Source organism: Elaeis guineensis, chromosome 16, assembly GCF_000442705.2.
Source record: "Elaeis guineensis isolate ETL-2024a chromosome 16, EG11, whole genome shotgun sequence".
NCBI classification, from domain to species: Eukaryota; Viridiplantae; Streptophyta; class Magnoliopsida; order Arecales; family Arecaceae; genus Elaeis; species Elaeis guineensis.
Genome location: NC_026008.2, coordinates 29,145,388 through 29,172,743, shown reverse-complemented (window position 1 = coordinate 29,172,743; position 27,356 = coordinate 29,145,388). Strand labels below are relative to the sequence as shown.

Genomic DNA, 27,356 nt, shown 5'->3' with positions numbered 1-27,356 from the left:
ATTTTTATGCAGGAAGGTTCTCCAAACGCTAGACAGGTTTGAGGTTTAAGCAGCCGTCCGCGAACGGGCAGCGGCGGCTCTCTCCACAATGGCGGAAAAGGCAATATTAGAGTTCCTCAAGGAGGAGGACGAGATCCCCGACTCCCAAGTCTTCGCCGCCTCCGTCGGAATCGACCACACCGATCTCGAGAACGTCATCAAGAGTCTCCGCGGCTTCGAGATCATCGAGAGCCTGGTCATCCCCTGCCCCCTCAAAACCCTAGTTTCATCCCCAAGCCCTGATCTAGGCGACGGAAGAAAATCTTAATGCTTCTCCGGATTTCACGCAGGATATCAAGAAGGAGAGCTTCGTTCTCACCGACGAGGGGAAATCATATGCTGCGGATGGCTCCCCGGAGGTGCAGTTCTTCTTGGCTGTTCCTCCTGAGGGAATCACTCGTGATGATCTTAAGGTATGGAGTTGTTCTGCCGTTAGATGTTGATCTGAATTAATTGTATTAAAGAAAGTTGCAATCTGAGGTGGAAGAGATTCCATTGGAACTAATTCAACTCAGTATTAACGATTCAGAAAAAATTGGGAGACAACATTGTCAACATAGGTCTCAACTGGGCTATGAAGAACAAATGGGTGGAGATTAAAAAACAGCTGGTCTTTAGAAAGGTAGAACTCTCTCGCCCTTATCTTTCGAATCTGTCATATGCGTGGAAGTAAGTTTGCTTTCTGAACTGCTTTGAATGGACTTGGTATTGACAATGCTGACTGTATTTAGGGTTATATTTTTAATTGGTACTGCAAAATCCACTTGAAAACTAAGGTTCATACTGCCACTCAAGATAGAAGGCTATGCAACTGTAGGAAAAACGCCCATTCTACTATGACTACTGCACCCATGTGATGAGAAGTTCACATTGTTGGATTGATATTTTTATGTATAAATTGTTGAAAATGCACCAGTGGATTAGGAGAGTTTAACATTCTTGTTTGTTTACTCTGCTTTTGTATGGTCTGATGAAATGAATTCTAGATGCCCTTGTATCTGTGCTTTCATATTCAAGGTTTACTATATGCTGCCATTTCCAGTTGTTCCAATCTCGTGTCCCATGAAAAGTGAAACAGATAGGCCATACAAGAAAAGAAAACTTATGCTAAATGTTCTTTACTTGTTAGTTTCAATTGTTGATGGTTTTGTCAATCCACGTATCTGGTATAAGATTTTGAAGAGGCATATTCTTGTGGTTAGGGCATTTGGTCATTAGACAGCTTGAGATCGAACTTATGAAGTCGTGAAGGTTCAACTCTTGTTAAATGCTTAAAACATCAAAATGTTGTCATGGTTCAAAGAGATGCATTGTGAAGACTTCATGTTATCTAATTAACAAGAGCCATATTATATTTTTGTTCCATTACATGAGCCACATGTTCTTCTTAATTAGTTACATGATTTAATTTAAATATATTTTATCCCATTCATCTTAGTTCATGATATGAGTCAATTTAAGTATATTTTATACTATTTGAATAAAAAAGCAACACGCCATATTTCTCTTAAAAAAAAAAATCAAAATATGCTGTAACTAAAATATGAAACAACCCTTGCTCAATATCTTTCATGTTGAGAATTTACCCAGCACTGCCAAGTAACAGTGCAAAGTATGTAATTTTTAAACATTACCACCTGCATTTAAGTGTTAAAATACAAAATATTCAACCTTTCTTAGCTCGGATGCCCTATAAGATTGCTTCTTAAGTAAGCTAGTTTGCTTGCATTAACAATATGTGCCTGATAATTCTAGGTCTTGTTTGCTAGTCTTGTTGAACTAGATATAGTAGGTTGAATTGCAAGTCAAGTTATGACATTGTGAGAATAGAGTGGAATGAGCCCTGATGCTCACTTGCTTATGGTATAACTAGATAGATATTATTTTTGAACTTTCTTAATTGTGTACCTCAGGAATACATAATACTCATGTTTTTTTTTTCTTCTTTTGCATCAATTCTTTTTGAATTAAGGGTAATTTATACTAGTATGGTAATATTATGTGGGTGCATTTGTCATTATATGATTCTTCAACTCATAGGATTAGACCTTGTTTGTACTGTGCTCAGATATCGTCAGATGTTGCCTGATGATATATTCTTTTAACAGATATTCATTTTTTTTTATTGTTTTTGTAGGTTGAAAATGTGGAGGATAAAGTCAAAGATCAACTTAAAAAAATTGAAGATGGAGAGGTTACATGCTTATTTATTACACATGATTTATCTTTCATATCAATTGCATAGGCATACTTTCACAGCTGAGTACGATATTGCTACTTGTTTATGGGATAGTTTTAATTTGCAGAGAAGTTTGTTGTTGCAGTCAGCTATAGCACTTGAATAGTATAGATATGCAATATGTATCATGATTTAACTCATCAGCTTTGCTGGTATGCATAATTTATCAATCTTATAATATTTTTTATTTATTACACCTGTGTAGTTTTAGTTTGTAACCAAAAAAAATGTTGGAGTGGTTGTGTATCATGCTTGAACGATACTTCTGATTGCTTGTTGTGACCCTCTAGTTATTGTGCAACCTCTTGAGTTGTCTTATGGGCAAAAAGCCATCTTGCTTTGATTGACATTACTAAGTAACTTGGAGGTTGGTAATTGTTTGGAAAATCCATCATATGTGTGTACATAAGATATTATTTGTACGTTGTTTGTGAATCCTGCAGTATACTTCTATTCGAAAAGTTGTGCAATGAAGAGGGTCAAACTAAACATGATGTTGTGGTATTAGTTGAGTTACGATTGATGTGTGTCAAACTTTAGGAAAAACAAGATGAGAAATGTTTATATTAAGGTGACATAAAACTCACATTCATTGAAGATAAAGTGTTGGAGAATTAATTAAGATAGTATACGCATGTGCCACAAAAATTTGGTTAGGCCTTGATAAGGAGAGGAGCTCAAATTGGTGTTAAAGCATTAAGAAAGAAAAGGCTAACATGGATGAGATTGAGAGAAGATTTAGAAAGGCTCGTAGTTGAAGGGCAAATAGTGTAGTCTAACATCATGATGTGAACATCAAGACTGGGTTGCTCTTTTTTGATAGATTATATGCATATCAAGATAGATTAATACCTGCAAAGATGTTTGATAATATGAATATGAGATGCATGGAAATGGATGAAGACTTCTATAGGCACCACAAAGTACTCACAACTAGCAGGCCTTCCAAGAATTACTTGAAAATATCCTTGTCTCGTTCTTCTTTCTTTCTTCCTTCTCTCAGTCTCTCTCTTTAGTGGGTGGCACCTTGAGACCTCTTGCTTGAGATCCTAACATGAGATATTAAAACCACACGCTACTCAAACTCCACATCCCCAGGTTGGTAGTAGGCCATGCGGTTCCACCATAGGAAACCCTTGGTAAGTGGCAGTCACTAAGGGCTTCCGCATGTGTTTGGCCAGCTAGGGCTAGCCCTATTAACCAGCCACTCAGTAAACCCTAGTCCGGGGTTTCAGTCTGGTCCATTAGTCCCCCTTCTTCGGTCTTGTCAGCCCACATGAACCAATTCCTATATCAAGGTCTTGGTTCGTCTGCTCAATCTGATTGAGCTTAAGTTTGCTAAGGACTTGAGAGAGAAAAAGATGAAGAATAATGGACAAATATGGGACCTCGAGGTAAGCTTGGATTTCTAATCTACCATGTCTCATCTTACTTGATGGACAGACCACAATCATAATGAAGCAAGTTGGACCAGCCTCCCCATATAAAATATATGATTGTGCTGAACCTTGGTAGATAGAATGAATAGAAAAGTCTCTCTTCATGTACAGTAACCATTTTTTGCAATTCAATCCCTTCACTTTCCTTTATCCATGATTGACTATTGGAAAAATATTAGAATTGTCAAATTGATAGCCAATCGATTTCATGGCCCACCAAAATCCTAGATCATGTGTCAAACACCATTGAGAATCAATGCACATGCAAAACCAATTTTGAATAAAATATTTTATTTATTTATAAAATATAAAAAATGAATTAATTTAAATACTATCTAGGATTTTCTGTGTCTGATGTGTCTCTGTTCTAGTGTGGATAGATTGCCATAGGTGGATTCCTTGTTGGACAATCCTTACCCCTACTCATTATAAGGAACAATAAATCAATGCGCTCCCTATCAAAGATAAATCTAGGGTATCATATTCGATATACAGGTTTGGACCCAAATTTATTGTACCAAGATCATAGTGGGTGGTTGTGTCATCATGTTAGGGGACTGCTTGCATTCTATGTATGCACGATTCTCATCTCAACTTTGATTGTGGCTTCCAAGATATGGCTCATCCCGTTGATTGTTCCATATGAAATATATCCACATGCTAGTGCAAAGTCAACTAATTAATGACAACAAGAAAATAGTCATTCTAATCCATTATCGGATATTGTATACAATGGCAGGTCATTTTAGTTTGATGCCTAACCTCACCTGTAACTATAAATTATTTTCAAGTGTCTATATGACCCACTTGTCCTCATGGGATAGACAACTGCCTACTTGGTCATGCTATCCCTAAGTGACAGTTGTGGACTCTTTTTTGGCTCTAGCCTCTAAGGCTGATGTGTGATACAACACTCTAGCAATTTGCGATCAGGGTATGCGAGATACACATAAAAATATATTAGGATATCATGTTTATTATGCCAAATGGCTTTTAGGACATACCCTCCTTCCAACAGCAATAACATGGGAGGTATCCTGACATAGGAATGCCCGGGGAGTTTGGATTCATATGGACCATGAATATTTGATGCAAGGCCAGATAATTTATTACTATAATTATTCTATCTAATAACTATTGAATGGGTTGTCTGGTTAAACACATGAATGATAAATACCATCAAATTGTCCCTCCTATCATGCTTTCTTCTTGTTGGTCTCTTACTTGTATCAAAAACAATGTAATAAAAATAGCAACTTGGATTTTTGTGTTTGACATGAGCATGAGGAGTCACAAATGGAAAATTTAACACTTCAGTATCAACTCATCTACTCTACTAATCCTAGTCTAGATGAATGACATGAAATAAGAAGAACATTGATACCAAATTATATATCCATGATTCAGAATGAGTCACCATAATAAAAAATAATGAATCTTTTAAGTTCAAGTATGTCATTGCTTCATCATTTCTTCTTATCAATGGTATATCACCACTTAACATTGGCATTATGACCATTTAGTTTCAGAATGGTTGTTAAGCATCTCTTTGCCAAGGTCCTCTCTTCAACAAGTTCTCCAACTTTGTTTAACATTAATTCTGACTAATTTATTGTCAATAGCTTTGTCTACACCTAGTTTCAAACTTTCAATCTTTATTCTTCTTGAAGAATGTTTCTAACATTTTTCTTCATGAATATATCACAACATTTTATCTTTATCATATTTGCCTTATTGCTGGCACCATTTCATTACCCCACTTGCCAAAGTCGACTACATGTTTTTTGTTTTCCTACTATTTTAAATGTAAACATGTTTATTTTAAATGTAACATGCATGTGTTTTCCCTGTCTATCTATCATACGTTTTAAAGACCTTCACTTTTAGGGATGTTTCTACAAATGCCAAATGCAATTGACAGCAATTTCCAATATAAATTTGTTCTTACATTTATGCTGTATGGACAAGTTTTCTAGTTTGTAACAGTTACACAAAATGCTTCTTGGTAGCATTTGCTTCTCCAATGTTGCAATGAGATTGAAGTGTCTTGACGGTCTTATGACCAAATGATGATATTTTATTTGCATTTTGTTTTGTTACGCACCTTTCTCTTTATTTACTTCATGAATTTCATCAATTCACTACCGTTTCGACCCTAATTTGTATTACCATTAGCCCACATCTTACATTCATATTCACAACTTTTTAAGTCCTAAATTCCAAGATTTAAAATTTTGGTTCAGATATTTTTGACTGTTTAGATAGTTTTGCTTTGAGTTTCAGATTTTCGGCCAAAAAAGAAAAAAATATCTTAAAATAAATAAAAATTATGAAAAATAAAGAAAATGATGGAAATTATTTTCCATCATTTGATTGTGTTTTAAGTTATCTAGATTCATAAATTATACAGTTTGGATAGCTTTAGGTTGAAGTTAAACTATAGGCAAATCATTTCCCATCATTTGATCGTGTTTTAGGTAGCTAGGATCATAATTTATTTCATTTGGGTAGTTTCAGTTTGAAATAAACTATGTTGAATCTGCCTTAAATATATCATATGAGTATATGAATCGCTTTTGTAAAATACCAAATATCAATCAATCAAACATAAATTAACAAGACAAGTACAATACCACATACTATTGCAAGGTGAGTCATGCAAATAAAAGTGACCATCATCATCATCATCACAATGTTTTTTTCTCTTCTTTTTTTTTTTTGTGGGGAGGGGGGAGTATTTATAGACATAAGGATAAACATGGGATGGCTCCCCTCCAATTAAAGAGGTTATGGAATGTTTTATTTATTGTATACAAGAATAATTTTTTCGTAACATATATTGTATTTAGTTTTTTAGAACAAGATTTTAAATTCCATTGGAATGGAGGTGTCCTAGTATCTTCATGGAATGGGACACCCCGCTGTCCTGTCCTATCCCGACAACCACTCCGGTCATACATCCTGGTAGCTATCCTCCATCTCTCTCCCCTTATTCTTTTCTTTCTTTCCTTCGTTTCTTTCTTTTTCTTCTACCTACCTTCCTTTTCTTTTTTTCTTCTACCTACCTTCCTTTTCTTTTTTTCTTCTACCTACCTTTCTTTTCTTTTCTTTCCTTTTCTTCATTTTTCTTCTTCTTCTTTCCTTCCACTTTCTTCCTTGTTTCATCTTCCTTCTTTTTCTTTCCTCTTTCTTCTTTTTTCCCTGCATGGATGGGTTTTGAAGTCCCGATCCTCTCTCGGTCCCGTTTTCTCATAGGAATGGGACGGGATGGTTGGGGCACCCTTGTCCTACCAGGATGTAAAACCTTGGTTTAGAATAATCTTTAAAAGGTATTGAGATAAGGGTTGTTAAAAGCCTTGGACATCAAGAATTTTAATTATTATACCCCTTTTAACTCAAGGTAAAAAAAAATCCTTTGAAAATTTGTACTACATAGTTGATGTATTCAAGTAAACAAAGAACTGGGAAAGATATGATAGGGAAAAAAAAAACAAAAGAATGCTTTTAAAAGAGCTTCCATGGCCACTTTACGATCAGTTTTGGTTGAAATAGATTGAAACCGTCAACACTAACCAAAACCCGAAACTAGGGGCCAGTTTTGGTTTGATCTCGACTGAAACAGATTTCAGCCAAGACTTATAACCTCACTAAATTCTACTCATCTAGTTTCATTTTAATATAAGCATAATCATTCATGAATATCAGCATTTGTTGTCTGGTGGAACTGCTGAATCATTTGCTCGACCTTTTTCCATAAGTGGAAGTTATCTTATTGGGATGCTTCATTGATTATTTAATACACTATCTGCTTCCTTACAATCCCAGACTGGTGTAAGTCAAGAAATGAATCTATGCGTAACTATTTGCCACCATTATCATTAGTGATACTTCTCCCATATTCTATAAATATCTAAAGGATTCCACCAGCAAGTCTTGTTTTTTTCTGTTGAAATGTTTTCCATAAACATATCCAATCTGGTCACAATGATGAGATAAATAGTGAGCAAAAATTCTATTACTTTGTGATAAATTGATCTCTATTTTATTGTGGAGTCATAACAAAGGATTTAGATTATGCTCCAAACTTGATTATCAGTTGCTGTTTATTAGTTTTACTACGGGGTCTATGTATATGCCGTCGTAGCAGCACATGGCATGAGTGTTGTGCTGACTCCAGTAGTGTACCATGTGTTGGCATAAGGTTGTACTCTACCCTACCATTCTGACTGGCAAAGTACCAGTACAGGAACCAAGAATGAAACTTAGAAATGTTAACATGGCTTATTAATTTGGAAATATTAAGCTGTAGAAACTAGCCTCCGGTTGACCAAATGAATAGAAGTTCCAATGTTTTTGAACATTTCATATACTAAATCTATCATCAAATTTACTTGACATGGATGATCTGATCCTGTATGCTCATATCTTTGCAGTTTACCAAACTAATGTTATTGTTATTACAGGTTGTTGATAAGAAAGAAGACATTGATGCTTTGAAGAAAAGAAAGCTCATTACCCTTCAGTAATGCTCACTTTCTCATCAATTTGCTTGATGAATCTGTCTATTTATTGTTTTTTGATCTCTCTCTCTCTCTCTCTCTCTCTCTCTCTCTCTCTCGCTTGCACATATATCTGGGAGTGCAGGTGCTTTTAGCTAATTGGAAATATAATGTTAGATGAACACATTTTGATTAATAAGAAATTGTTATTCTCAGCAAATTTATTTATTCTGAATTGATTTACTTTCTTTGTACTGCTGCTCTTTCTCCTAATCATCTTTATTTTTGGAACTTGCCTATCTATAGGACATGGAAGGCCTATGCTTTAAGAAAGGGTCCTAAGTATGCTCCAGAGAGGAAAAAGGCTGCAACTGATTTGACTCGAGAACATCTGCAAAGGTATTCCTTCCCCTTAGTTGTGAATGAATGTCACTGCCTACAGAAAAGAAGCATGATGAATGGCATGTTACCACACTTTTCTGGAGTTTTGCTTGACCTTTAAGTTATGTGTTAGTAATGCAACTTAATTAACTTAAATGTTTGCGAACTGTAAAAATGTTCTTCTAAGCAATATATAAAAAGGAGTTGGTTAAAGCTTTCACCTTGAAAATTTCTCATCATTGATATCATATTTGAGCTTCCTGAATATCATTGACATTTGCTTTGTAAACCATTAAGATGCTGGTCAGTCAGGAACTTAGAAATGATAATTCTTTGCTATAAGTTATTATTTTTAAAGTTACATATGATGTTACAACACTTGTTGTGGAGTCTTTATTTGAATATTAACATTAAATTGATGTTCAGTCTCAACTTGCTGGTTTTCATTGGTGATTACAAATTGCATGTCGCCTTTGTACATATGCTAAAGTTTTATGGTACAAGATCTTTGAAGAGTCTTCTGCATGCTTTGGTTTGGGCAAGCCCATCTGTTGCTGCTACAGCTTTGAGGTTGTATTGGTATATAATTGAATGTAGAGATTAAAAAAAAAAAAAAACTCCTTCCAGCCATTCTCTAGAGAAATTTTGGTGATGTTGCTGGTATTTTACTGTTATGATTAATTATTGCGGACCATTGCTTTGCAACAAACTAGGAGATTCAATCCTTGAGCGTGTTATAAACAGTAAGCCCTCTTTATGGCCTTATTGTTTTAACATCTTAATATTCAGTTAATTGTGAAAGAGGTGTTTGGTATAGCCAATGCATATGTGATTTGTTTAGTGAAGGAAAATGTTTACTTTTGATTACTTGTAAAATGTCATGTAATATATATGGGGTTTTGCATACTTGTGATTTTCAGTGGGTGAACCTCGTGTCATGTCTGATGTGGTAAGGGATGGGAATGAGGATTTAGGAGAGACAAGCTGCTGATTTTTAAAATCTTATTGCATGTATTATTTGTGAAATCCTTTGAATGAAAGTAATAGAAGATTCATTGGAGAGGAATGGCGGTATATGGAAGTGCTGTTCATTTCATTTTCATCTTTGTTCTCCACTGAATCAGGAATGTAGCTAAGCTAGCCAACATGGCATGCAAAAATAATGCAGATTTTGTTGTATTTTTGGTCAAAATTAGGTGGTGGTTTTTGGGACCTTGTAATGTATTATACCTTGTTTCTTATTTTTAGTTTTTTTGCTTGTTCCTTATGTACACTCAGCTTTTTCTTTAGATTATTTATCCTAATTTAGCTTTTCTTCACTGGTGGTCTGTTTATCTTATCTCTACTATTTTAATGGGAGAAGCTTGTACTATTGGAGCTCTTTGTTTGTAGTTGTGTGTCCTTTTGTAGCTGGACTTTTAGAGGTTATTGCCCTCTATAATTAAACCTGTAGATTCCCAATGCTATTGTAAGAGAAAAGAATGCTCTCTGTCTTCTTTTCTCCCTTGCGCATCTTCCAGCTTCCACATTTTGCCCTTGTATCTGCATGTTTCTAGTTCTAGTTCATATAATGCACCCATTTCCTACACATGCCGACAAAAGTAGGCTTGCTTGCTTATTCTTCTTGTACAATTCAATGTTGTAAAGATCATTGCGATGGAAAATCTTATGTGATTTCTGCCTTTTTAAGGGGTGATTGGAAGGACTTGGAGTTCAAGGAGTACAACCTCTGTGCTCAAGGGCAACCAATCCAAGTCGGCTATTTGCAACCATTGCTAGAGGTATTGTTGAACTCATCTTTTCTTACCATTCTTTTTATTTGGGTCTTAAATGTATCTTGATTCCACAGCGACAAGGTTTCTAGTACCAATACCACCATCTGTAGTGGTACATAACTGATATGGCTCTTGGTGCCATACACCAGTCCAGTGCATAGTTTCAATAGGGGAAGCTTGTAGAGTAGTTGTTCCCTATTAATATGATCCACGATACCTGATACATAGAGTCCAATACTTAAACCATTCATAGTATCATTAGTAATAGGCATTATTTATATCATACATTTTTGTAAGTGCTTATTCGCACTTTTCATAGAATATCAATTTTGCTGGTTGTTTAACAATATTATTCTACTTTATGAGGCTATTACACAAGGTTGCAATACCGTTTTGGTACCTGTACCGGTATCCAACTGATATAGTATTGGTATGTTCTGGTTCTTGTTATTGACACTCAGTAAGGGGGGTTACTGAGTATCAGTTCATTATGAGTGCAATTCAGAATGCCTGGTACTGAATGATAGTGCAAACCATGCTATTACATGGGCCATTACTATAAATTTTGTCTAGCATCAACACTAGTATATTTCATCTATTTAATAAATGAGTGAATTAAATATGCACTCAACAGTTTGGCGAGCATCAACTGGACTTTGTATCGTTAAAGCTTAAGATTTCATTACCATAAAGACATTTTTTAAAGATAATTGCCTGATGTGCAATCTGCAGAGAATGAAAAATTGAGAGCAAGTATGTTGCATGAGATCACTTTAATTTCACCCTTTTTGCCTTGAAACTTAAATAGTCTGGTTAAATATTAAAGTCAGGATGATAGGTAAACAACCATATATCATGATAATGACAAACATTTTAAAAGTTGTAACAAGAGAAGAGCTTTTGTGGTTTTCCATCGGTGGGTAAGGGATGGGTGATTTAAATAGAAGTCATCATAGGTTTTAAATGTATTGGGACTTTTTATATTGCTGAATTGTTAAGGTTCTTATGGAGGTCTGTAATTTTCTGGAGAGCTGCAATTGGGGTGTTTGAGCCTCGGTATCAACTTGGTGATTCTTGTTAATTGTATTCATTGAATAGTAGATGTAATGTGGCCCTATTCTGTATGAATCATCAACAAGGGCATTCTGGTATCATATAAGAATAATAGAAGGCATTAATGGATATATAGTGTCACTGTGCAGAAAAAGCTACATACCGGACTTATTAGTTTGGCTGTATGAACAATTTTATTGGGGTCCACACCACAAATGACAACATATAGGGAACTTAGATGACATTTAAGGATTAAGTCAGGTTTAACAAGCACTCAAAATAACACCCAGCAGGCAAACAAGAGAATATGAAGAAGCTAAAGAAAAACAAGTGATGAGATGAAAGAAGCAGTAGAAGTTGAGGAAGAGAAAAGATGAACATGTACCACAACAAGGAACCCAAAGAAATGAGACCTTAAGACCCACAGAAAATCCATCAAAGGCCCCTCTATAAATGGCATGTTGAGAGAGAAAAGAACAAGAGAAACCCATGTGTCGAGGGACTTAATGGATGCCCAAGAGGGCATATGGGTGCCTGAATCTTTCTCTCTGTATTGCTTTATTTGATTAATCTGTCTAATGAGCTTAGCAGCTTGGAGGTGGATATTTAACTTAAAATTTGCTACATTGCAATCTGATCTAACCTTCCAAGAATCCCTCATATTTGTTAATTTTCACCATAAATGACTCCCTAAGGACTCAAATTACAGATGGCATAATGTATCAAGGAATCATTGCCAGCAATCAGAGTCAAATTTCCATTACTAACAGTTGGGATGAAAATGATGACTCATAGCTTTGCATGCATCAGAATTCATGTAAGCAGTATGTGTTAGTAAGGTCATTTTCTCGGATAAAATGGATATATAATTCTTAGTTTTCATAGGAACATGTTGGACAATGATCAAGTCCAGCCTATTTCTATGTTTTCCTTATATAACATAAAGACAACACTTGCTTGATAAATAATTCGAATCATGACCATTAATTTCTTATTATCTATGGTATGCAACATTGCAATTAAATATACTGTTTGGTAGCAAGGGGCTTGGTGTGGGTTTTGTAGTTTGAATTATTGGTGCGGTTTTGGAGGTGTTGGTGCTTTAACAGAGAGGAAAAAAGACCAAAGGTTTTATGGGTTGAATTTGCATGTATGAATAGCATCAATGATAGACAACTCAAGAACTTCAAGAACCTGTCATTATTTGATTGAATTCTTCTATAGAACAATGTTATTTTAGATCTACAGGTATTTTGACAAAAATACAGGAAGGGAAACTTGGAGTCTTAAATTTACTGTGGTTATTTGCTAGTATTTGGGAAGTGATTGGTGGTGAAGATTAAGGACTATGGGGGAGATGGACATGGAATCTATCCTTAATTGTGAATGAGTTTAAAGGCATCAAAATACAGGGGTTGCTTTGAATATCTACCACCTGTGGATTCTAAAGTAGTTAAAAAACATCTTGAGAACTTGCTATGTCAGATAGACTTTGAGGGACCTATATCTTTTTGCACCATGTTTTTCTTTTCTGCTATGATATACAACCCTCGACTACAAACTGGAATTATGGACACAACTGTTTACCAAGTCCGTACATACTATAAGCCTCATTAATCATTACTGGCAAACTATGGTTGTGAACAAGATGTCTGATCGTTCAGTCATGGTAAATTGTTGATGGGTTGCCTGATTGCACTATGGGAAGATAGTGTTGAGTAAATTGAATAGACAAGAAATAATGTGCAAAGCTTCCATTTCCTTTTTTGCACCATATAGCTGTTACTTCTAAAACATGGTTGTTCATTGGCCTTCTTCATCCTTGATGAATCATTATTGATTTATTTGTCATGTCTGCTTGGGGAGTGATGCCATTAGGATTAGATGTGGAAAAGGAAAAATAATCCTTTTTTGTGTATGCTTCTCTTGGTAGCTAATGATGAAGTTGGGTCGTTGCTTATATTTTTCTCTTCCCCCCTTCTAGGAAGTTTGTGTACTAAGGAAATGTTTATGATCAATATTGTTAAGATTAAGAGCATGTTGTGAGTTGTAGAGGGAGTCAAAGTAGATTGAATGATTCACAACATGTTGGTGAGAAGCAAACTGTAAATTCTTTTCGAGTTCTTTTTAAACATTGAAAAGAAGTTTTGAAGAACATGAAAAATGAGAAGCATGATTAAATTGTGATTTGAATAAATAATGAGTTAGGAATCATCATTTAAGAAAATTGACATATTCCAACAACTATAAGCTCATACATATCATGTCAAGAAATAAATGCTATGTATAAGTGAGAAGCAAACTGTAAATTCTTTTCGATTTCTTTTTAAACATTAAAAAGAAGTTTCGAAGAACATGAAAAGTGAGAAGCATGATTAAATTGTGATTTGAATGAATGATGAGTTAGGAACCATCATTTAAGAAAGTTTACATATTCCAACAACTATAAGCTCATATATATCATGTTAAGAAACAAATGCTATGTATGAGTAGTAAGTATAGTTTTATTTCACCACATAAGTCCATAGAATATCTGGAGTTATTTGACCAAGATAATATATTTAGATAAAGGCTTATTGAACTTATTTCTCCTTTAAGGTAAGATATTGGAGGAGGAATCAATTTTTCAAAAATAGTAAGGCGATAAGAAAAGAAATTAAGCTCTAGGTTTAGCTCGAGAACAGCTAAATATCTTTTCTCTTTGCTCTTAAATGTTGAAAATTTAAAGGACATTGCTAAGTCGATGCTTTGGAAGTTTATCATAATGAATTGGTCACTATAAAAGTCAAAAAAATTAATGGATGTTAAAAGATGGGTATTCTAATAGCTTTAGCGTATAAAAACATGACTACATTTTAGATCTTTTTTTTTTGGATAGAGGCGGTTCTAGATCTTATGATCTAATGATCATATCAAGGTTTTAAATTCTGTGGGACAAAGGTATCCCGATTTCTCCATGGAATGGCATATCCTACTGTCTCGTTCCGTCCTAACAGCAGTATTGGTCATGCATCCTCGTGGATATCCTGGATCTTTCTCCCCTTCTTCTTTCCTTTTTTTTTTCTTTCTTCGGTCTTTTCTTTCTTTTCCTCTATCATCCTTTTTTTCCTTCTATTTTTCTTTCTTTTCTTCGCCCTTCCTTTTTTTTTTTTCATTTTTCTTCTTTTTTCCTTTCATTTTTGCCTTTTCTTTATCTTTTCTTCTTTTCTTACTTTCCTTTTTCTTCGTGTCTCTGTGAGTGGATGGGTTTCAGAGTCCCGAGTCCTGTTTCTCATAGAAACATGACGAGATGGCTGGGATGCCCCCCATCCCATCGGGACATGAAACCTTGATTGTATGAACCACAAGTTGACCCTAATATCAATTTTGATCTTAAGTAAATATTGGCCTTGATCTGGGGATTTGATCTGGACTGTTGAAGTTATTTTGGTCATGATTGTGGACCATAGATCCTGACAACAATTTTCATCATACTTTGCATTTGTTGTCACTCATTAATTGAGACCTACCATATAATAAATATGGTAGGATGTCTCACTATTGCAATGCCTATCAATCTAGCCATTGCAATATCTGATCCTGACGACAATATTCATCATACTTTGTGTTTGTTATCACTCATTAACTGGGACCTACCATATCATAAATATGGTAGGATGTCTTACTATTGCAATGCCTATCAATCTAGCCATTGCAATATCAAGCATTTCATCTCAATAATTAACACCAATCATGTTATTGTTGTTCATCTATATGTCTTTCTTCCATGAGTTGGGTGAATCTTGGCAGATGCACAGTATAGGTTGCAAGGATTCTGATCCTATGGAATGAGATTGTCCTAGTTTTTTCATGGAATAAGATGTGATGCATCTTGATACTCGGGACAGCGTATGTTCGTGATGCATACTGCTACTCGGGACAGCAGATGCCCCATCCCCTCCTAACACTCATTAGGAGGGTGCGACATCCTGACACTTAGAATGGTGGGATGCCCTGCCATCCTGCTAGGAGTTAAATCCTTGCTTGGTGTCCAGCACCTGAATGATGGTAGTGTTCAGTGCTCTCTTGGTTTCTTTTGGAGCCTCTTGTTAGATTCAAGATTTATGAATGAAGAGGTTGATGATGAAAACCAATATTCTGAGTCGGTGAGCCAGATTGAACTGCTGTGGCAGCCAGGTCATGAGTTCTCAATTTGATTGTGGGTTGACCCCTAGTGTTCGATTTTTGTGTTTTCAGTGAACCATTGACAATTCAACATGTGCTGATATGCATGTTAAAAAAATATAGCATGATCAATTTTTTTAAGTGTCTTTCCATTAATTCAATGAAACTAACGTTGGAAAAAGAAAGGAGAAAAATTGATTGTGTTTGACAATTTGGATGTTATGCAAGATCAGGGACGTTTCACAATTTTAGCTTTGTGTGAGTTGCCAAGTCAGTTTCAGAATCTGTCAGTGACAAGTTGTTTGTTTCTGCTGAAGCTTCCAAATTTACTAATTCACTTCGTTTCAGGTTCGTGAGGAAATCCAGAATATCTTCCTTCAGATGGGGTAAGCAAACATGAAGCTTTCTTTTACTTGTTACATATTGCAATTGTGTTCCTGCTTGTGATTCTCAATACTTTCTTGGTGCGTGCAGTTTCGAGGAGATGCCAACAAACAACTTTGTAGAAAGCAGGTAGCAAGGATTACCAATTCTGTATCATGCTTTAATCATTAACATGAGAAGCAGTGTGTGAAGGGTTAACATACTCTAACCAATCTTTCATACTAATTGATGATGGTCTGCCCAGCTGAATTTCATTTTGAGATAAAGATGTATATAAGGAGTAGCAAGTTCCATGGAAATGGAGAATATGATAAACTTGAACTTATAGGTCAAACAAGATCCTGTGTCATTACATCCTGGCTCCGTATATTACTTTTTTTTGTAGAAATATATACTTTAAAAACAATCTGGACAAAGCAGATGTAAAAGGTTGCGGTTTGCTACCTGAATGCTATTTTACTATGCTGAAGTCATAAAATTATGTACATCTTCTCTATGATTGAGTTTAGAAATGGATATTTTTCCATGATATTTAAGATGTCAAATTGCGCATTTTCTATTTTCAGTTTAGAGCGAATGACTATATCAACACTCTTATCATTATGATATAACTCAATATGAATGGCTTAGGTCTATATCTGGTATTCTTTATATCCTGTATTTTGAAAATTCTCTACTTTGTCTCCATGTCCGCGCACCTGCCTGTATATACCTCCTTATGAGCTTTTGTAGTTAATTTTTTAGTATCATAGCTCTTATTGATGGTTATTTCAATGGTTTATGTATAGCTTTTGGAATTTTGATGCATTATTCCAGCCGCAACAGCACCCTGCTCGTGATTCACATGACACTTTCTTTCTTAAAGGTCTAGTGCCTCGAGATCTGATTGAAATTTGCATGTTTCCTGATATATTCTGGAATAAAAGGTCATCTGATGCTTTGGTGTTGCAGTTCCTGCTGCTACAAGACAATTACCTGAAGATTATGTGGTGAGGGTAAAGCGTGTTCATGAATCTGGTGGTTATGGGTCCAAGGGGTATGTTCTTTAATTATGTGATGATTCATATTCATCATGTTTCTTACTGATATTATTGTACTTTACAGGTATGGATATGACTGGAAAAGAGAAGAAGCAGACAAAAACCTACTTCGAACTCATACAACTGCAGTTTCTACGAGAATGCTTTACATGCTTGCTCAGCAGGTGCTCATACTCACAATCTCAGAGATTTCTAATTTTCAACTGTTTATGCCTTTAATTGATAATATTTTTAGTTTCAAATATATGATAGTTTCCTTATTTGTTCCAAACATGCAATATATTAAGTAAAACATTCTTATATACGTTGAGAGTTATGTGTTCGGTGTGTGGAGATGAACATTGACTGAGTTTGTGAAGGAGTTAAATGCAATAAACCTGATAAAACACTGAAGATTATTAAACATTTGATTTGAACATTTCATAGGCCATTTGTTCTAGGTTATCCACCATTAAATGAAGCCAAGAGGTAGAAGTGAAAGGAGTCCAGTTATTGTGTTTCATTGTATTTTCTTATTAATCTTCTAGTTTAAATCCCTTCATCTTGAATTTATAGGTGCTATTAGCTGTGACCATTGGAGATGGGAATTGTGTAGTTATATTAAAGATTTGGATGGACAAAAATCTATACAAAAACAAGAGTGTAAACCAGAAGAAGGCCGGTATTAGGAAGATTACTCAGTTTCTTTGGTTCCATTTCTCTGGAATCTAGTTTACATGCAACTTATTTTGTTGTTCAACTGCATGTCTGGTGAGAACAAAATCAAGTTTTTGGTGTTACAAGTTTCCATAAAACACAAGAATAAGTTTTACAACTCAAATGGGTTTTTGTCAGAACTGGCTTCGCTTCTGATACTTCAGAGTTCAGATTATCAATTTGTTATAATTCTTTTTCCTGAGTGCATAATCTCCTCCTGATTCCTACAAACTCTCTTCCCCACTCATCTGTTCCTTCCTTTTCATCCTTTCATGGCACAGCAAGGTGAGACCTGCTCTTCGAACTCTTCCTCTTATCCTCATGTCGACTTTCAATGTTCTGGACCTGTGCATGGAATGTTAAGTGGCCTGCAAATTTGGTGGTGTCAATAATGTGCCTTTTTTTTGTATTCCTGCTCTAGCGACTTTCCTTGTTCTCTGCCTTCGATTTCTTCATGGGGTCCACGCTGTTCATGTTAGGAAAAGCATTGAATCCTATAAGAATCTTCTTGTTATTCCTAAGATTTTTATGGCGCCTTAAACCTTAAACTTCATGGATCTTCAACTTTTTGCTTGACATCCTTTTATTCTTTCAAAGGAGCGCCTTGGTTAATATGTACTTGTGTATATTATGTTGATCTCATGATTCATGAAGTTGTTTTCTTACTTTGCGTCAGAAGTGATTTGAGCTTCAGGGTACAGGTTCAAGGTAGGGTGGAAGAATTTTGAGAAATCAAAGGGTTACGTGCTGCAGTCTACTTCAAATTAGAGTTGAAACAACTTTTGAATATCTAATACCATACAACTCATCATTCAATTTGCAACATAAAAGAGAATACAATAATTCATGCCATGATTATATTGTAGTCTATATTCTGTTAGAGACACCTTAGCTCTTCAACCATTTAGAACCTTGTATGGTGTAGGAAGGTTGATTTCTGAAATGATTATTGCTTCTACAATTAGCTGAAAACCTGTGTTGTATGTGAACAATGAGAGACTTTGATATGCATTTCTTGGTCATGTTGTAAAATGATTTCCTGTTTTCCATTCTTGATAAATTAATTCTTGCCTCCTAGAGTTAGACTCCATCCTGTACAAACCATGCAAGTTTAGGAGTTTCCTGTACCAAAAGTTGGTTACCATACCTGACTACTGTTTGATTACCCTGGGGCATGTGTCAGAGAAAGGGAGAGGAAAAAAATGCTATACCTGGCACCACCTCCTCTGGCTTCTACTGTCACCTACACAGTAATCACCCTACTGCCTGGATCAGTGGCAGCCTTAATGATCTGCAATAGTATCATATTTTGCTCAAATAGGCAAAGAATTCTCTCTCTCTCTCTCTCTCTCTCTCTCTCTCTCTATATATATATATATATATATATATATATATATATATATATATATATATATATATATATATATATATATATATATATATATATATATATATATATAGATATGTAAAATTCGTGCATTAAGCATTTAAGTAGGTTTGGGCATTTGGCCTAGGTAGCCTAGCCCAGGTAGGTGCCTAGTTGATTGCCTTCAACAACACTTGTTTCTTTAGTACAAGGAACACGCAACTGTCCTGAACCACCTGATTCGGGGCATATCGAGTCGTGCTAGCGGTGGAGCGGGATGGTTCTAACATTTGAAACAAGAAACCAATGAAGGAGGGGGTGAGGAAAATGAAAGGAAGGAAAAGAGAGGGGGGAGGTAAGGAGTGGGAGAGAGCCACCAAGGCCCCTAAGGGCCTATATTTTCTTTTTTATTTTGCCGACTATTAGATGAAGTTGGTAGTGGGCCCGACGGCCTTGGCGACACTTTGGTGGCCTCGGCGATAATCCGGTATCCCTTACTCTCCCTCTCTCCCCCCCTCTCTCTCTTCCTCTCTTACATTCTCTCTCCCCCGCTCTTGCTGCCATGTCAGGCCTTGCTCCACTAGCCTTCGCCGGCTTCACCACCTCTCTCCCTCCCTTCCCCTCCCTCTCTCTTCTTCCCCCCTGCCTTTCTCTATCTCTTGTTCTCCCTCTTCCCCATCCTTTTGGCTGCATCAGTTTGGGCCCGATATGGAAAGGAATGGGTTTGTACAAAATGGTGCATTCGCCGATTGGTACGGGCCCCAGTACTAGCATAGTGAACCTTGGTTATCTAAATGCAAGTACCAAACTTTTGTTTGCAAGACCAACTATTTGTTTATAGTAGTTTTGATGTAGATGAAATACATGGTCATGTTAAGCTTTCTGAACCTAACTGCTTTAGTCGTGCACATCTGAAGTATGCAAGGTTGAATTTTTTGTTACTATTTTTTTTTTTTGAAAACAATACATGATATTTGAATAATATCTTTAAGTTAATTACAGCACTATTGTGATGCTTGCCGGAGATGATCCTGTCTCTCCCAACTATACTTGGGAATGTGATGTTGTGTTATCACTGCTATCGATGATCCTGAAGCACCTGAAGCCAGACTCACATCTCTCTATCTATATTCAAGTTCTCATTTTGGTTTGCTTAAGCTGCACTTGTTCAAGTTGAAAGACAAGATTATTGTTTTGTACTTTCAAATTTTCAAGTCCTGAAGCCTTTTTCAAGGCATTCTGATTTTGACAATTGTCATAAATTAGTATTGGGAAGTTTTAAGAATAATTGAGTAGTCAAATTTGGATTTCCTTGTATATAAAGTATTGGAATGCAGTAGCCAGTAGCTTTGTTAATTTATTTATGTTCTTTGAGGTTTAGTTGCTGGTGCTGGTATTTTTATCTTCTTGAACTTTCTACTAATTAATGTTATACTCTGCTCAGAAACCTTTCAGGCCTAAGAGGTATTTCTCTATTGATCGTGTTTTTCGTAATGAAGCAGTAGACCGGACTCATCTTGCAGAGTTCCATCAGATTGAAGGTACCTCTTTTCAACATTGATACTACATTTTGTATCTTTTGAATGAATCATCATAGAAAAGTATAAATCAGTGTTACGTGCACGGTTCAAATTTTGTTTTTGTTTTTTTGATGTGTTGGGCACTTGGACACCTGCGATCTTTCACAACACTGTGTCACTTCATATCATCATATTTACATTTACATATATAATATACTCCAATGTCTCTGTGTCCAATTTTTAGAATATTCCCATGTCAGTTTCTTCTAGACACTGGGACATGACATCCATATCACATGTCGAAGTTATGCTGATTTAAATAACTTTACACTTGTGATTTAAGATGCTATCAAGCTCTTATTGATCCATTTTGTCTTTTGATCTCTTATCTTAGGTCTTATATGCGATCATGGGCTCACCCTTGCTGATCTGCTTGGAGTATTGGAGGACTTCTTTACACGCCTTGGTATGACACTGCATCTGCCCGTTCCCCACAGTTTCGCACCATCACTCTTTCTTAAGAAAGTTCTGATCATGCTTTTATGTTTTTTTGTGTCGATCCATCTACATGTAATTATAGCAATTAATTGCGGACCATTTTTCAGTTTGCAAAAGATAATATTTAGGAGAAATGCTAAATTGTGATGAAAGAAGACATAATCCTGAAAATTCAGGGCTACCAGCTTTTAAGTTGGTGCCTAGGTGGTAGGCCCTCTTTAAGCATAAGATTTTGAAACTTACTTTGAATCTAATCAAGTGTCATTCTTCATTTTGGTTTACCATTGGATGACAAATGTTTTGATTGTCTTAGAACATTAGAAATAAGAGGACAATTACATCATGAAATTGCAACATTATGATATGGACTTATTGGTGCATATAATGTTTCCTGCATGGTCTGCTGTATCGTCCCATATTGCCTGATATGGGATGTACCATATTGTATCGGAAGGAAATTGGTACGGGGTGTGCCATATCGTACAGAAAGGAAATTGGTATGAAACCCCACTTCGAGTTGGTACAAGCCCCATACCGCTCATTCTAGGATGTCCTGCCCCATACGGAGGTGCATACTGATCCGTACCAAAACGTATCGACCTATATCGAGATTTACCGAGATAAACATTGAGAAAAATGGTTTGGAAACTATTTTAGCATAGAATGCATACGGTACTATGCCGAACTGGTGAAGTACTGATATGGTATCCGGTACCAAGATAGTGGACCTTGGTTTCATTTCTTATTTGCTGATGGACAACTAACTGGGAAAGTTTTTTGGGAATCAGTGGACATATCGTTGCTGACAGTAAAAAAGTGAGTTATACACAAATAAACAATATTACAAGGGCATATGTTCAAAAATTCCAAAAGCTTCAGAAGAATATATAATAATGTACAAAATAGACTACCAATTTGGTTGTGACCTGTGAACTTCACCACATTATTAAGATAGTTCTAAACTAAATACACTTTGACAGTGCCATTGTTACTAGATGATATTGTGCTAGGGAATTTGTATTATGCGCAAAAAACATCAAATTCAACCATGTGGATATCCTCTGCTCCAATGTATCTAGATTGCATCTTGATATTAGCGTCAATACCTAAAGAATATTTGGGTTACTTTTTGGTGATATCTATTCTTTAAGGATATTTGGTGCCATACCATTCTGGCATGAAATCGGCATTAGTACCAGTGCTGGGACATCGAAACAGCAGTATCAATACCACACAGGCCATGCCGGTCAGCACTGATGGTTTTTCAATTTTTCGAAATATGTTAAGTTCAGTAGATTTTGTTATCAATACCATACCATTCCAATGGAAAAAATGGTATGTGATTCAGTACCGGTATCTACAGCCTTAGAAAACCCCTTTCCAAAGTTTCAGTATTTAGTATTTAAAGATAGAGGCAGCTTATATAATCTAGTGTTAAACACCCCTCATAAGGAATCTTGGTTTGGGGTTGCATTTCAGTGTGTTTGTGGAGATTGAGCTTCAAAATAGAACAAATAAAGCAAGATGGATTAAAAATATGCACATGCTTGCATGAACAAGCATGTCTGAGCATGAGCAATTGAGAAAACCTGAATTTCGGGTTAGATCAATTTCTTTAATTATTTTGTCATTGTTTGTAAACTTTGGTAGTATTGGTAGCTAGTTTGCTGCATTCAACTCATGGAAATACCTTTGTTATATATAGGCTCTTACAAATCAATTATTTTTGTCTAAATCCTCGACATTTTGTTGATGACGCACCTAGTTGAACAATTGTTTTTCCATGAATATCTATGGTAAGGCAAATATAAAATAGGCATTATTCTCCTAATTAGTTTTTAATTTCCTTCTTACTGGTATTTAGGTGATCAAATATTTATGTGCTAGTGCAATATTGATGTTGCATTGTTCTTTTCTTTACATTGGACTATTGCTTTAGTGTTAATGTAGGACTGGTATATACAGGTATTAGTTTCTATAGGTCTTTATGTAAAAATAGAATACATAAAAAAGGATAATTCTGGAGACTAAAATGCTAATAACTATTACAATGCAGTGTTGTCATAGGTTTTTCAGATCCAAAGCTGAAACTACATCTATTGCCTGTGAAAAACTTGTTGGGCCACAACCAAAACCATTACCATAATCATATATGCTAAGCTTATGTCCTACTATATGAGATTGTCCATATCAGTTCCTGTTTACAAAGTATTCCTGTTAGGGGCAGTGTTGTGCAAGCCATTAGATGCTAAATTCTAGCAGAACAAATAAGCATGGATGCATTAGGGATATGGAAAGTGCAGGGGACTTAAAGGTCAAAAGAGAGAAACCTTTATGTATTGCCCAGAGATCCATATATGCCGAGATCAAAGGAAAATTACTCATTTTTAACCTTAGACACAGGATCAAGAATTTCATTAAAAGATCGGTTGGTATAAATCTGCAAAATATCCTTTACTTTCATCAGGATGCCTTATATATACATTTGGTAGACGGCAAATCATACATGACCTATTAGATCGACATGTGGAAATTTTGTTTTTTCCCTTCACCCTGACAACTTGCCAAAAAAGTTTTAGATTCTAGGATATTTTGAATAAAAATGGCATTAACTATGAAGATTTTCCCTATTGTTTTGAGAAATGAGTTCACATGGACAATCTTATAGGTTGCTGCACATATTTTTGATTTATGCAAGGCTCTATTGTTATGGTAGGTGCAATTTACCTTCTTGTGTTAATGTTCTATCTAATAGGAAGCTGATCCACCTGTCTTTTATTATTCTTGTTGATGCTTGATTATTAGGTTGAAGCCCCCTTTTTATATGCTCTCGTCTGAATATCATGAAAGTATGTCATAATATATAGCTGTTTCAAATATGCAGTTTCATTTACTTTCATATGTATCGATGAATCTACTGGAGACACTACTGTTTGCAGGTCTTAACTAACATTTTTATGCACTTTTACAAAATACGTGATGATCACTCCAAGTTTAATATCCACATTGGCCATTTGTTCTACATATCTTAAAATATGTCTGCCAAGTGGTTTAGGTAGTTTCCAACCATAGATTAACACAAATTCTGTTCTGGTGTTGAAGAACCTTTAATTTAGTTTTTGATGCACAAGTAATGAGCTGCCAATATATTTAAAATTATGTTTCTAGACATTTTGGATGCTGATCATGCTGATTGGCGTCAATCGTCAGTTACATGTCTAATGATATATGATTGTTAGGCATGGCTGTGAAATTGATGCTGTTGCTGTAAGTATGTATATGTGTGAATTCATGTCTGTACACCTAGTTGTATGGCAATGCATAACTCACTAGATTGTAGGCGCTTCAGCATCTTTTACTCCAGAACTCTGTCTAGTATATCATATTTATTAGAGATTGGATTTTGAAGACAAAATATCAATGTTTCAAAATCCATGATTTTTTTTAAAATTCATCAGCTTGTGTCTGTATGTGTAGCATTCAATCATGAGACAAACTAATACTCTATATTTCATGCATTACCTTTTTGTTATCCCTCTTCTACATGATTTAAATGTGCATGCATGGAGAATGTATTCATGCTGTCATGCTTTTGCTTGCTAAAACTACCCCTTTTGGTTTATGATATTGGGAAGCATTTTTAGGCTTATTGCCCAAATAGAGCAATTTTAGATAGAAAAGCTCAATTCATCCGAGGTCTCGAGAGGTTTAATTAATTCTTTATTTGAAACATTAGTTCCAAGTCGGGTAGCCCTTCAAAACTTGCTAGGAGATCCTTACAAAGTCTTATTCCATTTTATGTAGGTGGCTTCTACTCAAGTGTATGATGTAATCAAAGTTTTGAAAACATTTTAGACATGGACCTCAACATCTACACTCTTTAAATTGGTGAAGAAAAGCTAGCCAAGGCAACTTTGGTTGACTAAGGTTAGCTGGTCAACCTACCATGTTACTTGCATGCAGCTTAGAGCAACCCTACAAGGTTGCGTAGGTTTTCCCTCTCGTTCTTTCTTTTATCCCCTTTTCTGTTGGTGGACAAAATGGGCTTCTACAAACCTCGAAGTTCCCTGAGACTTGAAAAGTGTTCGGATGAAAAGAAGAGAAGATGATGTTTGATACTCTGAATCCAATTCATCTTCTATGTCACAAACAACAATCCAAGGGCCAAATTGAAAGCAAGTTCATCAGGTGCAGTTGCTTTTAATCACGGAGAATGTTGTTAATCAGAAGTCGAATTTTCAATCCTTTTCCCGAAAATTTTAATGTAAACAATTTAAATTACAATGCTGTCCTTTTTCATGTATGTTCTTATGCCATTACCTGCTGGTATGTTGTCATGTGATTTTGTTTACAGTTGGTTAGTCTCTGAGCATTTCCATTTGTCAGTGCTGTTTGTCAAATTGCTCCAGTATATCCTGCTTTTGCATTGCTATTGTACAAATGCCTTAGACATTCATTTCTTGATTTCTCCTGTTCAGTCTGGATAAGCAATCCTATAAACTTGTGCAATTCAAAACCTTAGTTACAATTAGCTTGCACCTAGTTTTTTGGCACATCATGTGCTTCTTTCTTACTGAGTATATATCTGTTATTACCTTGGATTTTAGGAATGTCCAAGCTGCGATTCAAACCTGCTTATAATCCCTATACTGAACCAAGCATGGAGGTTTTCAGGTGGGAGGCTTTTTCTCATTTATTGGAAGATTTTGGTGTATGCCTCTCTCTGTGCCTGTTATCTCATTTGGTTCTGCTTTTCAGTTACCATGAAGGTTTGAAGAAATGGGTGGAGGTTGGAAATTCTGGCATGTTTAGGCCTGAAATGCTGCTCCCTATGGGTCTTCCTCAAGATGTTAATGTTATTGCATGGGGTCTTTCTCTTGAAAGGTAATTTGAGACTTCATTTATTTTGAAAGGATTGTCACTGGTTTTGGATCACAGAAGCATCTCGATTAGCAATGCCAGCTTTATTTGTTTGAGACATGTAAATTATATCTAAAATAAACTTAAAAAACAAGTCAATTGTTGTAGTGGAACTTTTAGAATTGCTATGATTGCAAGTGTAAGCTGACCAATTTTTTCAGTCTTTTCGTTATCGAGTTGGTGGATGATTGGATTGGCGTGGGATCTCCCTTCTATCTGGAGTTTTGTGAACTCAAGTAATGGCATCAAATATAATATTTACATGGAGAGGGCCAAAGTGCAGAATCTAGTATAGAAATGTTAGAGGGCAACAAATATAAAATGATTAGACATGTTTAATCTACTGTGATCACTGCCTTTGCCATCTTTACTTCCACTGTGTGGTATATTCTTAGACATGTTACCAGCAATGTGTTGGCATTTTTCTGGTGTGACTAGCACATATTTAATATCTTAGGCCTGCATGTCTGGGTGATCTTTAATGCAACTCTTTCTGGTCAAAATTGCATTCGAGTCCCTTGATCATCTTTTTAGAGCTGTTATGAATATGTTTATTTGTTCTTCATTTTTTTTTTAATTTTTTGTAAACCAGGCCCACAATGATTTTATATGGGATCGACAACATTCGAGATCTCTTTGGACCCAAGGTATGATAGTTTCAATTGTCATAGGATCATAAGAATAATATGAATCTAAGCTTCCATTTCCATTATTTGCAGGTGGATTTCAATCTTATAAAGAACAATCCAATCTGCCGCTTGGGATTGCTCTAGATCTGCTACGTTAGCTTGAGTGATACGGTCATGATGCATCTGCTGAAATTTCTCGGCACTAATTATCACTACATATAGGTGGATCATTTTTTGCTCTTAGAGCAGGTAATATTTCAGAGAAGTCATAAGTTCTGTGATCCTGAATTCTTGTACTCATTGAAATTCAAAGCTTGTGAAGTCAGAGATAATGGAGGAGGAAACCAGCAAAGATTGTGGTCATGCCTTCTAAAAGTTCACAGCGTGCTTACCCCACCAATGCAATGGGTGTTCAAGAGTATTTTCTGCTGTCTTGGAATACGGAAGTTATGCATTAGGCCATTGCAGTTGTGGCAAATAGAAGCATGGCGAGGACTAAATTTATTGTACTTGGTATCTTGGAACGTCGGTCATGCTTGATTAAGTCATTAGACATTCATCTATATGTGCTTGTCTTGGCATAATTGCAGGAGCAAAACATAAGCATGGCCAAGAGTGAGAAGTTCATTAGGGGCCTCTGTTTGGGTCCCTGGGATAACATGAGACAGCCATACCGTGCGTAATGGAATTGTTACTTGATTTTTGTTGCTCTGA

General features: G+C 35.7%; 1 protein-coding gene across 1 annotated transcript; it reads left to right on the top strand.

Moving 5' to 3' along the window:
* Positions 1-27,356, top strand: LOC105059366 (phenylalanine--tRNA ligase alpha subunit, cytoplasmic). Its single transcript, XM_010942640.4, has 18 exons — positions 1-235; positions 330-452; positions 569-661; positions 2,177-2,233; positions 8,181-8,239; positions 8,523-8,615; positions 10,288-10,378; positions 15,938-15,975; positions 16,064-16,102; positions 16,762-16,838; positions 16,925-17,009; positions 17,078-17,177; positions 20,520-20,616; positions 20,990-21,061; positions 25,701-25,767; positions 25,852-25,977; positions 26,606-26,660; positions 26,733-27,356. Exons 1-18 carry the CDS (start codon positions 89-91, stop codon positions 26,784-26,786), a joined length of 1,473 nt encoding a protein of 490 aa, XP_010940942.1. The 5' UTR covers positions 1-88; the 3' UTR covers positions 26,787-27,356.